At 28.6% G+C, this 14,948-nt stretch overlaps 1 protein-coding gene across 1 annotated transcript in view; it reads right to left on the bottom strand.

Moving 5' to 3' along the window:
- Positions 1 to 14,948, bottom strand: part of plcbh2 (phospholipase C, beta H1) — a 155,025-nt gene that overhangs the window by 25,729 nt on the left and 114,348 nt on the right. Inside the window, exons 18-22 of the mRNA XM_065799973.1 lie at positions 10,929 to 10,980; positions 8,741 to 8,792; positions 8,473 to 8,575; positions 6,397 to 7,096; positions 5,900 to 5,946 (exon numbers count right to left, since the gene is read on the bottom strand). Coding sequence (XP_065656045.1) covers positions 5,900 to 5,946; positions 6,397 to 7,096; positions 8,473 to 8,575; positions 8,741 to 8,792; positions 10,929 to 10,980 — 954 coding nt within the window. The remainder of the gene's footprint in view (positions 1 to 5,899; positions 5,947 to 6,396; positions 7,097 to 8,472; positions 8,576 to 8,740; positions 8,793 to 10,928; positions 10,981 to 14,948) is intronic.

The following is a 14,948-nucleotide window of genomic DNA, read 5'->3' as shown; positions in this document are numbered from 1 at the left end:
TCACAATATATAAAAATATATATATATAATATAAGGGGTATATATATATAATATATATATATATAAAAATATATATATAATATATATATAATATAAGGGGTAAACAGATTCTATCTGTTGACCAGCCACGCACCCCTTCTTCATCTATTAGGCTGGCACAGATGTATTTTTAATACATTGTTTCCAGTTTAGGATGTTGAATGCTGGATCTTCTTGACTCAATGCATGGGTTTTGCTTGTGTCTCTGTTTTTATGACTAGGCAACTCATTCTATTATCTCCTAATGAGGGTACAGCTCTAAAACTCAGTTTTATGGTTCTGAGGCCGGCTGGTAGTCAGGTTTCCCGAACTCTGTGGTAGCTCTAAGAGAGGCTGATTCCATCAACAGCTGAAAAATATCAAAGTATTAACAGTGCCATGTTGCGCATGGATGGTTCCCTGTTTGTATTTTTGGTGTGCATTGCGGAGGCCACATTTGGAGCCCTTTGTTACGGCTAAGGGTTTATTAGTAGTAATGAGGCATTTGCTAGGGCTATTAAATGGTGTTCTGAGTACTATCTATGCTTTGAGTCAAGTTCTTCAACTAATTTAAAAATGAATAAAGTAACAAAAACTATAAAACACAAAAAAACTATCATCATCACCAAGTTCTCTAAACCTATCATTCACTAATATTCGTGGTCTTCGAAGTAACTTTTCTTCTGTTGAGTCTTATCTCTTGCAAAGTTCACCAGACCTACTTGCTCTTTGTGAGACTAATTTGAGTTCGGCTGTCTCATTTTGTGATCTTAGTGTTGATGGTTATCTTCCTCTAATTCGTAAAGACTCCAATAGTCATATGCTTGGCCTGGGCATTTACATTCGTAAGAATTCACCCATTTGTAGTGAAACTAGGTTTGAATCCACAGACTATTCTTTCATGTGCTTTCGTTTAGCACCACTTTACTCTATTGCCTTTCTCTTTGTTCTATATCGCTCTCCTTCATCTCAAGACTGCACTCTTTTTGATGTTATTTCTGATCATATTGACCAATCCCTCTCTCTTTATCCATCAGCTAATATAGTTGTTGTCAGTGACTTTAATGCTCACCACTCTGAATGGCTTGGCTCTAGTGTCAGTGACTCTGCAAGCATTCAAGCCCACAACTTTTGCCTTTCTCAATCAATAACTCAAATATTCAACTTTCCAACTCGCTTTCCTGACAACCCGAATCATCTACCTTCTCTACTCGACTTATGTCTTGTTTCTGATCCTAGTCAGTGCTCAGTTTCTCCACATTCACCCTTAGGTGCTTCTGATCACAGTTTGATCTCTCTAAAACTAATATCTTATTCTTCTTCATCACCTGAATCCCCCTATTATCGAACCTCTTACAACTACAGTAAAGCTGACTAGGATTCTTTCCGTAATTTTCTTTGTAATGGCCCTTGGGTAGAAATCTTTCGTCTTCCTGTCGACAAATGTGCTTCTTACATAACTTCATGGATTCAGGCTGGCATGGAATCTTTTATTCCCTCTCGACGATTCCAGGTCAAGCCTCACTCTCCTCCATGGTTTTCTTCACACTGTGCTGCTGCGATTGCCAACCAAAACCGTTACTTCCATATTTATGAGCAAAACAATTCTCCAGAAAACAGACATCTGTTTATTACTACTAGAAACAATTGTAAAAAGATTTTACAATTGTTTCTAGCAGTAAGGTCTAACGCCAAAACCCGCTATTCTCAGGTCATGAAATCTCGTATCTCATCTCAAAAATTAGGCTCTCATGACTTCTGAAGAATCTTTAATAATATCAATAATAAGGGCAAATCTATAGTTCCACCTCTCTTGTATAGTTCAGACTTTGTCACCTTGCCTAAAGACAAAGCCAAATTGTTTGCTAAAAACTTTTCATTAATATCATCTCTTGATTCCACTAGTTGCGTTCTACCTGATATTGCCAACAAACAGGTTGATCCATTGCTTGACATTCATATCACTCCAGCATCTGTATCTAAAGTGATTTCCTGCCTAGACTCTTCTACAGCTTGTGGCCTGGAAACATACCTGTTATTGTCTTGCAGAGGTGTTCTCCGGAGCTGTCGTCTATACTCTCAAAACTATTCAACAAGTGCTTATCAGAGTCTTGTTTTCCAGCCTGCTGGAAAGCGGCATCTGTTATGCCTATCTTCAAAAATTCTGAATATAAAATAGATATATATATATATATATATATATATATATATATATATATATATATATATATATATATATATATATATATATATATATATACACACACACACACATATATATATATATATATACACTCATATATATACATATATATATATATATATATATATATATATATATATATATATATATATATATATATATATATACATATATATATATACACACACATATATATACATATATACAGAGCCAGCTCATAACGTGTGCAAAGTGTGCAAAACACACAGGTGCAGTATTAAAAAGGCGCAAAATTAAAATTCTGCTTAGAAAAAAATATATAGGCCTTTCTAGATCTATAACTAAAAATGCAAAAGGTACTAAGTCCATTTTTGTAAAAACTAAGTTATGTTCCTTGTCCAATCCCAATCAGTTTTTTTTCAATGTTTTCTGCTAACCAATCAGACAAAAGTTTACATTTTAAGTTTACTTCTGGACAAGATGGCTGACATTGATGCTAGCTTTACTGAAATAGGTCCCCGCTTTAAATTTCTATTGTCAGTTGTGAATGACATATCTGCACCTTATTTTCCAGATTTAAAAAACATTTTTTTAAATGTTTATATAAAAAAAAATACAGATCTCTATTTTAATCTATTATTTATAAAATTATTTTTACACATTTTTTGTTTTGGTTATTTTTATTTAGATAATAATGGATCCAATATGAAAGGTAAAAAAATTTGTGTACAGAAGTGTATAGCTGTTATAAATTCATGAGCCTTTTATATTCCTTGCGTCTGTCACCTCTTGAATTTTGTTATTGCGGATAGGGTTCAAGGATGTTTAGAAATTATGAAACTTTTTTCACAAATTCAAGCTATGTATAATTTTTCTCTGTGACTACGAAGCGTTGGCAAATTTTTGAATCAAAATGTTGCAAATTAACAGTAAAGTCATTAAGTACTACCAGATGGGAAAGTCAAGTGAATGCTGTTCGTGCTCTAAAATTTAGATCAAAAGAAATTTATTGCGCATTGAAAGAAGTTGTTTACATTGAAAAAGATTCTATTACTAGATTAACTGCTAAATCACTTGCATCAAAACTAGGCAGTTTTGAATTCATATGCGGTGTTGTGTTTGGCACGATGTATTAACTGAAATTAATTGTACTAGCAAACTATTAAAATCTCAAACTGCATAAAGAAAAAGATTTTTTGATGATGAACCTTTTGAAGAAGATGGTGATATACAACCAAACCAAAATTCAAAAAGCAGTTTTTTGATGTTCTCTTTAAAATAGCTAAAGAATCAATAAATGAACGATTTGAAAGCTTTTCAAGTGCAATAGAACTGTTTGATTTTTTATGATATCAAAGAAATTGATAAAATAGGAGAAGACAATTAATAAATGCAGATTACTGGAAAAAATATTGACTCATGGTGAATCAAAAGATGTGTATTCAGAGGAATTGTTTCTGAAACTTAATTTGTTATCACGGAAATTAGATGGGAAAAAATCACCGGAATCTGTGCTTAAATGGATCTATGATTGTCAGCTTGAAGAACTGTTTCCTAATGTTTGTATTTCCTACGAATTTTATTAACACTACTGGTAACAGTGAGTACAGGGGAACGTAGTTTTTCTAAATTAAAATTAATAAAAAACTATTTAAAATCAACAATGGGCCAGGAATGTTTAAATGGTTTATCAATAATTTCCATTGAAAACAAAATTGCTGAATCTGTAGATATTGAAACATTAAGATTAAATTTTGCAAAATCTAAAGTTAGACGTGTTCCGTTTTCTAACTAAAAATATGTTTAAAACCAATAAAATTGTTAAGAAAGTTATTTTATTTGTTGTATATATTGTTTTATGATTAAAAAAAAAAATACATTTTTTGCGAGCAAGCTCGCTTGGAATTTAAATCTAAAGGCGCTTAATTTATTCTTGCACACATAAAATATGTTTCACAAGCCAGCTCTGCATATATGCATATTCATATATACATCTTTTAGTATTATATAAAGAAGTTGTTATTGTAAAATATTTTGTTTTACAATAACAAATAAATTAACAATAATATTGAGAGTTAAAAATTTAGTTACATTAAGACGACTGGAGTATTTTTATACCCCAGTCATATTTTCTTATTATACAGCAGGTTATAGTAATAAATAATTATATAAATGTTTATTTAAACATTTGCTTGTTCTTTAGTTGTTTTTTAATAGGTATGGGATAGTATTTATCTTTTTAGGAGTTATTTGTACAATATATACATATTGTATTTAGACATTACAACAACCAGAGGTTGCCGCTGTTGCATTTTTTTGTTATTATGTTGCAAATACTAGATTAATTATTCAAAATAATTGTTAATGACACTTCTTAAAACATTTTAAATATTATTTTTACATTTTTTGTTTATTAATCACTGAAGCACATTGTTTTTTTTTAAGAATAAATATGAGTTGGCCAACAAGAAATGCTGCAGTTGAAGTTAATAATATTATTTTTGGTTTAAATAAATTGTGTTCAAATGATAACTCAGCTGATGACATTCTTACTGGTGATGAATGTTTGAATACTGCCTTTAAATTCTTTATAAAACCGGAAATGAATAAAATTATTGTCAATTATTTGACATAAGACTAAAAGATGGTTTGATACAATAGTTAATGAGCTTTATGAGTTTATTGGACTTCTTCTACTAGCTGGAGTGTTCTATTCTAAAAACAAAAGTATAAAAGAGATTTGGAGCACATTAGATGGCATCCCTATCTTTTTAATGGCTTCAATGCAAAGAGATTGATTGAACTTGTGACAATGCATTTGATTTGATGAAATAGAAACTAGAAATTAAAGTTGCTATCAACCTCTCATCTCAATAACGAAATTGTTATTGACCAAAATTAAAAACCATGTATTATTCTGGTTTACAATAAATATAAAGGTGGAGATGACACAAGCATCTGACAACTAGGTTGTCAGATGCTTGTTTATATAATTATATAATGTTTGGTAATATTTTTAATATTGCAGCATAAAATGCTTTTATTTTATTCTTGTCAATACTACTTAATTATAAAAATGGGACTTCCCATAGAAGAAGAGAACTTTTTAAAGAATTATCAAAAAAAACTTCTTAAAAAATTAGATGCAAATAACACCCTTCCTTGAATAGTTACAAATAGTAATCTCCAAAAAGTTCCGCAAAACAACCTACATAATCAAGCTCAAACAATTCCAGAGAAGCACATTAAAAGGTGTTATATGTGTTCTCATATTCATGACAGGAAAACTAGCCTGCAATGTGCAGCATGCAATCATTCTGTTTGCAAAGCTCATAGCAAAATTGTTTGCAATAGTTGTCTTATTTAGAAGATATAATTGTGTTTTGAATAAATTGTTATTAATAGTATCACTTTTATTGAAAAAATATATAGAAAAAAATAAATTGTATAATAGTATAAGTTTTATTGAAAAAATATTTTGAAAAATAATTTTTTGTTGTATTTACAGAATTCAATTAGAAAAGTTTGATTATTTCTGCTTAAAAAGCTTGACTTTTAATGGGGGTAGTTTAATATCCCAGCCGTGCTAAACTTAACTTTTTTTTCCCGTCCTTTAAGGGATAACATTTATTGTTTATATATGAACTTTGTGTTTAAAAATATTCTTTGTTTAACATTTTATAAAATTCAAAATCATACCTTATCTAACTTAAAATCATCAATTTTTCTTTCTTTCAAGAATTCATCTAAGAGTTAAATTATTAAAAAAAAAGAAGCTGGGGCATATTTTCATAACCTCATAACACAGCAACAATTTATTTTCATAAAATTCTTACTAACACTTATCAACTGACATTTATCAACTAACACTTATCAACTAACATTTATCAAAAAACACTTATCAACAAACATTTACCAATCAACACTTATCAACTAACATTTAATAACAACTAGCACTTCCCAATGTTATTTAAGTCTCTAACCTTTTACATTCTTAAACATTCATACCTCTAAAATATTTTACTGATCTTACAATATGATTTTACTGATCTTTTACAACAGCATTTCCGTTTACTCTTTATTATACTTAACAACAAAACAACAATAAAAATTACAAATAAAATACAACACAATAACACAATAAAAATACAAATAACACTTTATTTACACTCACAATACTAGGAAATTTTACTTACCCTCACAAAGTTCTAACATTCTATTCCCATTGTTGCTTTCATCAAAAGTTGAACCAAAACTTTTCATTTTTATTGATGAATTATCAATTGTATTTGAAGTAATTAAGCTTGGATGATTCAAGCCAGAGCCCATTGAGCTCACACTTGATTTTCGTTTTGTTTCAGTAGAGGTGCTATTGACTTGATCACCACAAATTTGAATTAACTTGGGATTTTGAACAATGATATCCTCATCTGAAAGCAGCATATCCTCTAACTTTTTTGCAATACGAGAAGCTCGATGTTCAGCCAGTAATTTATATTTGTTTGGATTGAACAACTCTTCCACAGCATCTTCATACTTTTCGTGAATATATATTTTAAATGTAAACTTAACAAACAAAGTGGTTAATGGCAAGAAATGACCTGTCTCTGAGCGCATTGCTATATGTCGATAGCCTGATTTTATACCTTCCAATGGTAAAACTCTTTGTCCTAACAACTTATCTGATTCATCATACACAGTAAAACGAACAAGAACCATCTCAGGAAAAACAATTTTATCAAATTTAAATACAGTCTTAGGATAAACAGTATTCATTAAATTTGATTCACTTAGATTTGTTCTCTTCTTTCTTGTTGTGTCTGCCGATAAACCAAACATATCTATTTGCACATATGTCATACATTTTTTTTCAGAAAGATACTGACCAGAAATCACCTAGTGTAGCAAAGAAATCAATGAAAATTAAGATAATATTTAAAAATTCAAAACAACATAAATATCTAAGAAACATTTAACAATTTTTAACTCAGTATTATTTCCATTGAAATCTGTCCTATATAAAACAAATTTAAAATAAAGAAACAGATTTTAATGGGCAGCTGCTTTTAAAAACATAATCTATATATTCAAAGATTAGTAGTCTACTGCAATATTTGTGCTGGTTAGTTAATCTATAGAGAGATTTCTATGTGCCCTAATTTTTTTTTTTTAAAATCCAGATGTGTTTCATACTCAAATGTATTTGCTACAAAGAAACCCACTAGCAAACAAAAAATCTTGTTAAAATGTGAAAATTCAATTTAAAACACCTATACTTTATAATCTTTTGTTTAATTTGTTCCTAGTAAAGTCCTTTGTTGGAGTTGATAAACAAAAAAAAAAAAACCTTAAAAGTACAATGTACTTTTAAGGGTTTTTTTTCTCTCAACACTACCTCAAATTCCCTAGTAATTATGAATGATTAATAATATAACTGTTTATCTATTTTTATAAAAAAAATATCAGCTTTGATGTTTAGAGGAGGTTGTTTGAATATAAAATAAATTTGGTGTTGAAGAAGATTGTGTAAAAAAAAAATAAACCAAATTAATACAAAATAACAAATAAACCAAATTAATAATAACAAATAAACAAAATTAATACAAAATTTGTATTAAGAGGTCACAGAAAAATGAAAATTTTTTTTTTTGTTTTTCTACAATCTTCAAATATATTTTGAAGATTGTGAAAGAATTGAAGAATAAAAAAAAACCTTGTGTTTAGATTTTGTAGAAAAATTTAAAAATTAGTGATTAAAGAGAGTTATAGAAAATATTTTTTACACAACTTCACTTTTTAAATTAAAAAACTGTGTAAATATCACTATTTTATTTTGTATTTACTTATCAAAGGAATTATTTGCCGAAAGATTTCTTTATTATAATACTTTAAAAAATGACTCTTATAAATAGGCCATCGTATTTGCATTTAAATTGATTTATCGAACAGTATTTTTAACCTCAATAACTATGAGACCTTATTAATATTGTTGCCAGGGTCATGAGTAGCATTATTGTTGCCAGGGTCATGAGTAGCATTATTGTTGCCAGGGTCATGAGTAGCATTACTGTTGCCAGGGTGGTGAGTAGAATTATTGTTGCCAGGGTCATGAGTTATCAATGTTATCAGGGTTATAAATAGCATAAGAATTCAGAAAATATGTTGCCCCTCTAACTTTTAGTTGATGCAGTTGAATCTAATGTGAAACAAATGATAATGCCAATAAAAAAGTATTAAACACACCTATTTACCTCCAAAAAAAAATGACAAACCTCAATTTCAACAGTTAATGGAATAATCCCATCTATTGGATTTTCAGTTAATGGGTCAAAATTTGAATCAGTCTCACGATATTTAACAGGTTTTAAAAGATATCTGAACACAAAAATAGATAACAATTTAAAATAAAAATTGTAATACAATTTAAATAACAACTGTAATAATAATAATAATATTAATAATAATTTAAATAATAATGGAAATCATTTGTAACTATATAAAAATTGTAATGTTTTTTAAATGCCAAAATATTTTACCTACCCACAATTAAAATTGCACTCAAATTTTTGCTGGTTCAATTGCACAGACAAATCTGAAAATTTATTATTATATTATTTCAAAATCTCATATTTTATAGTCTTTTTAAAAAATTTAAATTAAATAGTTTCATAATAATTTATGTACATTATATTTATTATGCATATATTAAAAAAAAATGTTTTATTAATTATGCTATCAGTTAAATTACATATTAAAAATTATGCTACTAAATAACATTATATTATAATATCATTAAAGTATAAATGAGATTAACTTTAAACAACATCTTTAAAGAGTTTGATTGGATATTATACTTGAAATCTAAATTCTCTGGAAATGTTGTATAAAATCATTTATAGATTTAACTCCACAAAAGACCAATTTTTAAAATAAAAAATTAGTTAAAAACTAAAAATTAGAACTTAATAAGACTTTTAACCATGTTTATCTTGAGTTGCATAGATTTAAAATAAAAAACTATAATGGTTTCTTGTAAACTATAACTTTTAATTAATTCTTATCTCAGCCAATCATAACTGAGTATTGTTAATATTAAAAACATTCGTGAGTTTCAAAAATAAAGATGAACGACTGTGCAAATTAAGATATAGAAAAAAAATATATTTATTAGTAAAATTAGCAAAATGGTAATTTCATTTATGAATTTCACTAGGGTTTGGGACATATGCGCATATCGGCAAATATATGTGCATACCATAAAAAATTTATGCGCATAATATGCATATTATGCGCATACAAATTTAACAGATGAATTGTATTTGAAATTAATTAAATATTGTCAAATATAGATGAAAATGTTTTTTAAATCAAACGCAGGTGACTTTGAATTAAAAGAAATAACTTTTCACTTGATTTTCTGTAATTAATTTTATTAGTAAACATTTCAAATTATTTTTATGATTTTTAGAGATATTTCTATATCACAAAACTTAACAATTTAATTTATTTTTGTATTACATTTACTCATTTATAATTTCTTCACACTCAAACTCGCTGAGAACTGCTTCAAAAACAGTTTTGTATTTGATGCCTTGATACAAAAATTCACTATATGATTGCCACCAATATTTGTCTAACCATCACTGACGAGCGTTAAATTTCCAGATGATTTGAGAACTTCATTTAATTTAGCGAAGCATTCCCCGTACTTTTTTATCAAGAAGCGAACCTGGCAGCGTTTTTGCGCACAGTATTGATGATGTATATGATGGATTAAGTGCTTTAATGAAATTCTTAAAAGCTTCAGATTTAACGAAAGGAAGAAATATTCCAGTTTATAAAAGAAGTTTGCTAATTTTATGTCTATTCTTTTTTTTTTGATTCTTCAGGATTCATCACATTATCAACTACTTCATATTTTTCAGCTGAGATTATGTCATTGTTAAAGTTGATTGATGCTTTGACTTTTTGTTTTGCAAACAACCGTTTATGATCTTCATTAATTAGCGTTTGGATATGATGTTTGTTTATGTGCTGTGACGCGATTTTTTGCCCATTGAATTGTCTTTTGGCAGGCAATTCAAGTTCCAGTTCTCTTTACTATATTGAGATTTTGCAATTATCTATTTATTGTAAAGTTTTCCATTGTCTTTCTGTTTGAGGAAAAACCTCTAATTAATCTATAAATCTTTTGATTTTTCATTGTCTTACTTATCTCTTTAATCAAGGCACTTTTATAATTAATTTTCAATTCCACTATTAAAAGTTTTAAAAGTGGAATTATAAGTTATTAATTATAAAAGTGCTTTAGGATTTAATTTAAAAGTGCTTTGGTTTTCATTTAAAAGGCTAAAAGTGCTTTTGATTTTATTTTAAAACTGATGATTTTTTTGTTCCAAAAGCTGAATTGCCTGCCAAAAGACAGTTCAATGGGCAAAAGATTGCATCACAGCACATAAATGAACATCATGTCCAAATGCTAACGAAGATGAGAAACAGTAGTTTGCAAAACGAAAAATTGAAGCATCAATCAACTTCAACAACGACATCATAATCTCAGCTGAAACATACAAAGTAGTTGACAAAGCTTTTATAAAAAAATTATTTAAAAGTCACAAAGCTCTTGCTAAAAAAATGCTTAAAGAGATCTGTAAAAAATTGGCCAAAAAAATTACATTATTCTAAATAAAAGAATATTTTTAAATAAAATATAATAAAATAAATATGCCTGGTGTTTGCAAATTTAATGCAACAAATTGACAGCCAGCATTCCAGAAAACCTAAAACAAAAAATATATATCAAAATTGATTTATTGTGACCATGATCATCATCGTCATTACCAAAATTGGAATTAATTGTTTTACATTCAGGCGTAAAAAAGGAACTTTAGGAGACATTAAATAAAACAAAAATAAACTTCTTTGTTTGTTACCAGTTGGGTACTTCCATATAAAAGTAGAACAAAAAATTGAAATTTTTCAGTCTCCCTCTCAAATTTCTTTCAAATTTTAACCAGTAGTACCTCTATCAATGTAAGATAAAAAAATGTAAAGTTTGAGCTCCCAAATCGAAATGGTTTAAAAGTTATGACATTTTGAAACTCAGCCAAAAATACCTTATTTTTTTCCACATCTGCCATTATGGACTTAGTAGTAGTACTTTTTAATAAATAATTTAAGATCTAGTGGAAAATTGTGGCTAAAAAAATGTAGAGAAAATAATAAAATTAAAATTTTTTAATTTTAAAATGATCAATCAAACTTTTTGTTCTGTTACCATGGGTTGCGCTTTCATTAACTCTCAGAGTTGCCCAAGTCTCATGGATTCAATTTTTTTACCTAATTTTGGTACCTGACTATTTTTGAAGATGCTGAATCCAAAGTAGAAAAGAAAATAACGTAATTCAAAATCTTCAATAACTGTTTTTTATTTCAAAATGGTAAAAAATTACTTTACTTTAAAACAGGGTAATTTTTTCTTTAATTCATGAAGTTTCCTGACTCTTATGGATTCAGTTGTAATGTGTAAACAATTTTTTGAGGTTGGTTTTGATACATAAATAAAGTTTTGTGAAGTGATATGACATGTAAAAATATAGTTTTGCGACATCTGCTATATAAATATAGTTTTGTAACGCCAGTTTTGTCATATAAATATAGTTTTAAAATACCAGTTGTATAAACATAAAAGCTATTTTAATTTTAAATTAAATAATTATTGAGTTTTATTTGGTAATTCAGTTTTTCAGTAATGGCAAACAGCCAACAGTGCTCCATGGGAATCAAGCTAGAAAGTGAATGTCATCTGGCAACATATACATTGTTGCTTGAAATGGAATCTTTTGAAGATGTCCCTGAATATGGAAGGGAAATATTAATAAGGAGGACTGGGCTATCAACAATCAATGTCAAATCAACAACTTGTCTCCATCATAAACATGTTTGAAGCGTTATGCAACTAAATTAACATGGTGCTGCAATCAATTTAATACTCATGAGAATGTTATAAAAGGTATAGTAATCACAACTTTTAGTTTTGTGAAAGTGCTGTGAGTTACAATAATATTCTTGGCCGAATTCTTTTTTAGCTATATTTAAAATTACTTTTAGCTGACTTTTGAAAGTGCACTATTAAATGCCATACAACTTAAAACTTTAAATAGTTTTATTGACATTTTTATACATATAAAAAAAATAATTTCCTTTTTTTAGGCAGTCTCGTTTGCTTTTACCTAAGCAGTAAAGGAAAATTCGTTGGGGCAAGTTAAAATTTTTTTTCCACAATGCAAACATAAATTAGGATCAAGTGAAGAATCAGAAGAAAACAAGTTTGAGATAAAATTACTTGAAGATAATATGGAAAAAGAAATTATATCGGAATTAACAAGATCATTGCTCAACAGCACTTTGTGTAAATTTGAAGTGTCTTCTCTAAAAGTTCATTTACCAAAAACCTGTAACAAGCCTTCATTTGGAAAGAGAAAGATAAAGCAAGTTGAAGATGCAGTTATTAAGAAACATGCAACTGCTCTGGATGTCACTGAAACCAATCTAGTTGTACCAAATAACAATGAAGTTCTAAATGAAATTCAAAACAAAGCTGGCGATCTAAGGTTTTTTGTTGAATGCATGAGAGAAAAACTTGAAGTTTCTAACAGAAGGCAGCAACTTGCAAAATGCTAAGTTTTTGCACGACCAAAAAGGCATCATAGCATACCCCCATGTGGTTGAATAGCTTGAATCAGCAAAGATGTTATAGAACTTGTAAAGCTTTTTTACTGTGATGATTAGTATTAAAGGTAAATGCCAGTAAAAAAAGTGTGTGTAAATGTTGGGAAAAAAATACATGTTAAAAAAATTGATTTTGAGTAACTTAAAGAGCTCTATGTGGCATTTAGGATAAAGTACCAAGACCATAAAATTGGATTTTCAAAACTTTGCAGTCTTTGATCTAAATAGTGCATTTTTGCTGATCTAAAAGGTGCACATTCTGTTTGTGTGTGTACAACACAACAAAATGTTAAATTAATGTTGAGTGGTGTAGGCCTTGAAACATCTTACCATGAAATCATTGAAAAGATTATCTGCAGCAGAAAATTGAAAGTTTGCATGATTCATTGATGTAAGAGTTATCCTGGTATACAAGCTGCCCAAAATTATTTCCAGCCAAATCTCATACAAAATGATGATCCAAAAGAGCAATATGACAGTGATGAAAATGAACAGTCAGTGGATTTCAAACAGTGGACAATGATAGTTGTCCCTGAAATATTAACAATAAAACTTCCATTAATTGAATTCATAGAGCTCCTGTGTGAAAAACTTGATAAAACTACCTTTCATTCATTTTTAGTAAAACTACAATCTAGCTATCTAAAACATCTCAAAGAAACAATTAGTATTGATGAAGCTATTGTACTGGCAGATTTATCAGATAATTACACTTTTGTAGTACAAGATGAGATACAGAATTACCGTTGGAGCAATAGTCAATGTTTTCTTAATCCAGTTGTCATCTAGTACAAGAAAGTGATATTGGAAATAATTTCTTTTTGTGTAATTTCAGATGATTTGAATCAATGAAATTATGCATAAAGCCATTAATCACTCATTAAAAACTCATTTTTGTTCCAAAGTTACAAAAATCCATTATTTTTCTGGTGGCTGTGCAGAGCAGTATAAAAACTGAAAACATTTTTACAATTTATATCACCATGCTCATTTTTCTGTTCGCTGCATTTAGAATTTCTTTGCAGCGAGCCATGGCAAATCTCTATGCAATGGAATAGGTGCCACTGTCAAAAAGCTTGCTGTAACTGCTAGCAGTTACAGCTTTGAGTCCAACCACTTGAGTCCAACCACGGGTCAAATACCGTTTTCTCAAGCAATCTTTGAATACAGTCAAAAGTCAATCAGTAGGATTATGTTTGTGTTCATCACTGCTGAAGAAATGAATCTTATAAGAAACAAAGTTAGTGATAGACTTTTAATAGCAACCACTATTCCTGGGACAAGAAGTTTCCATCAATTTATACCTTCTTCTTCATTCAATTATAAAAATTAAATGGGTATCAGATGATGATGATTTTGCTCTAACATTTGACTTCAATAAACAAAAATATGAAACTATTAACTGACTATGTTATGGTGTCACAATACCTATTTTGCAAATACAATGAACTTTTGGCTTGGTATGGTTACTAAAATTGATAAAGAGAATGATGATTTTATGGTAAAGTTTTTTTTGCATTCACATTATCCAAGTAGGTCGTACTACTGGCCAAAGCGGGATCATAATTGCTTTTTAAAACACTGTCAACATCTTCTGGGCATCAGTATTAAATCTCATAAGAAAAAAAAAAACTCCATTTAAACAGCTTTTATCTTGTCAGCGAATGTTTATTAATGTTTTGCTTTCATTATTTAAATAATATCAACTTCAGTTTTAGTAATATTGGGTTATTCCTTTTCATTTTTATTTTTGAGCTTTTTTTATTAAAGCAGGTTTTTTACTATTTTTCAAAAAAGCTTGCATTTTAGTTTCTCATTTTTTAACACAACATTTGAGCATGTAAGCAATATTTTGAAACAACACTTAATTATTAGACATAAAGTAATAATGTAAAATTATTATAACTAATAATGAAACTATGTTTTCAATGTGATGTATTGCAAATTATATTTCCATGTATACTTTTTTTATTTTCTTTCAGAGACCTAAACTTTAAGACCTCTTATTTCACATTTA

Source organism: Hydra vulgaris, chromosome 06 (genome assembly GCF_038396675.1).
Source record: "Hydra vulgaris chromosome 06, alternate assembly HydraT2T_AEP".
Classification (NCBI taxonomy): domain Eukaryota; kingdom Metazoa; phylum Cnidaria; class Hydrozoa; order Anthoathecata; family Hydridae; genus Hydra; species Hydra vulgaris.
The sequence above is the reverse complement of the archived record's forward strand: the minus strand, read 5'-3'. Positions and strand labels throughout refer to the sequence as shown.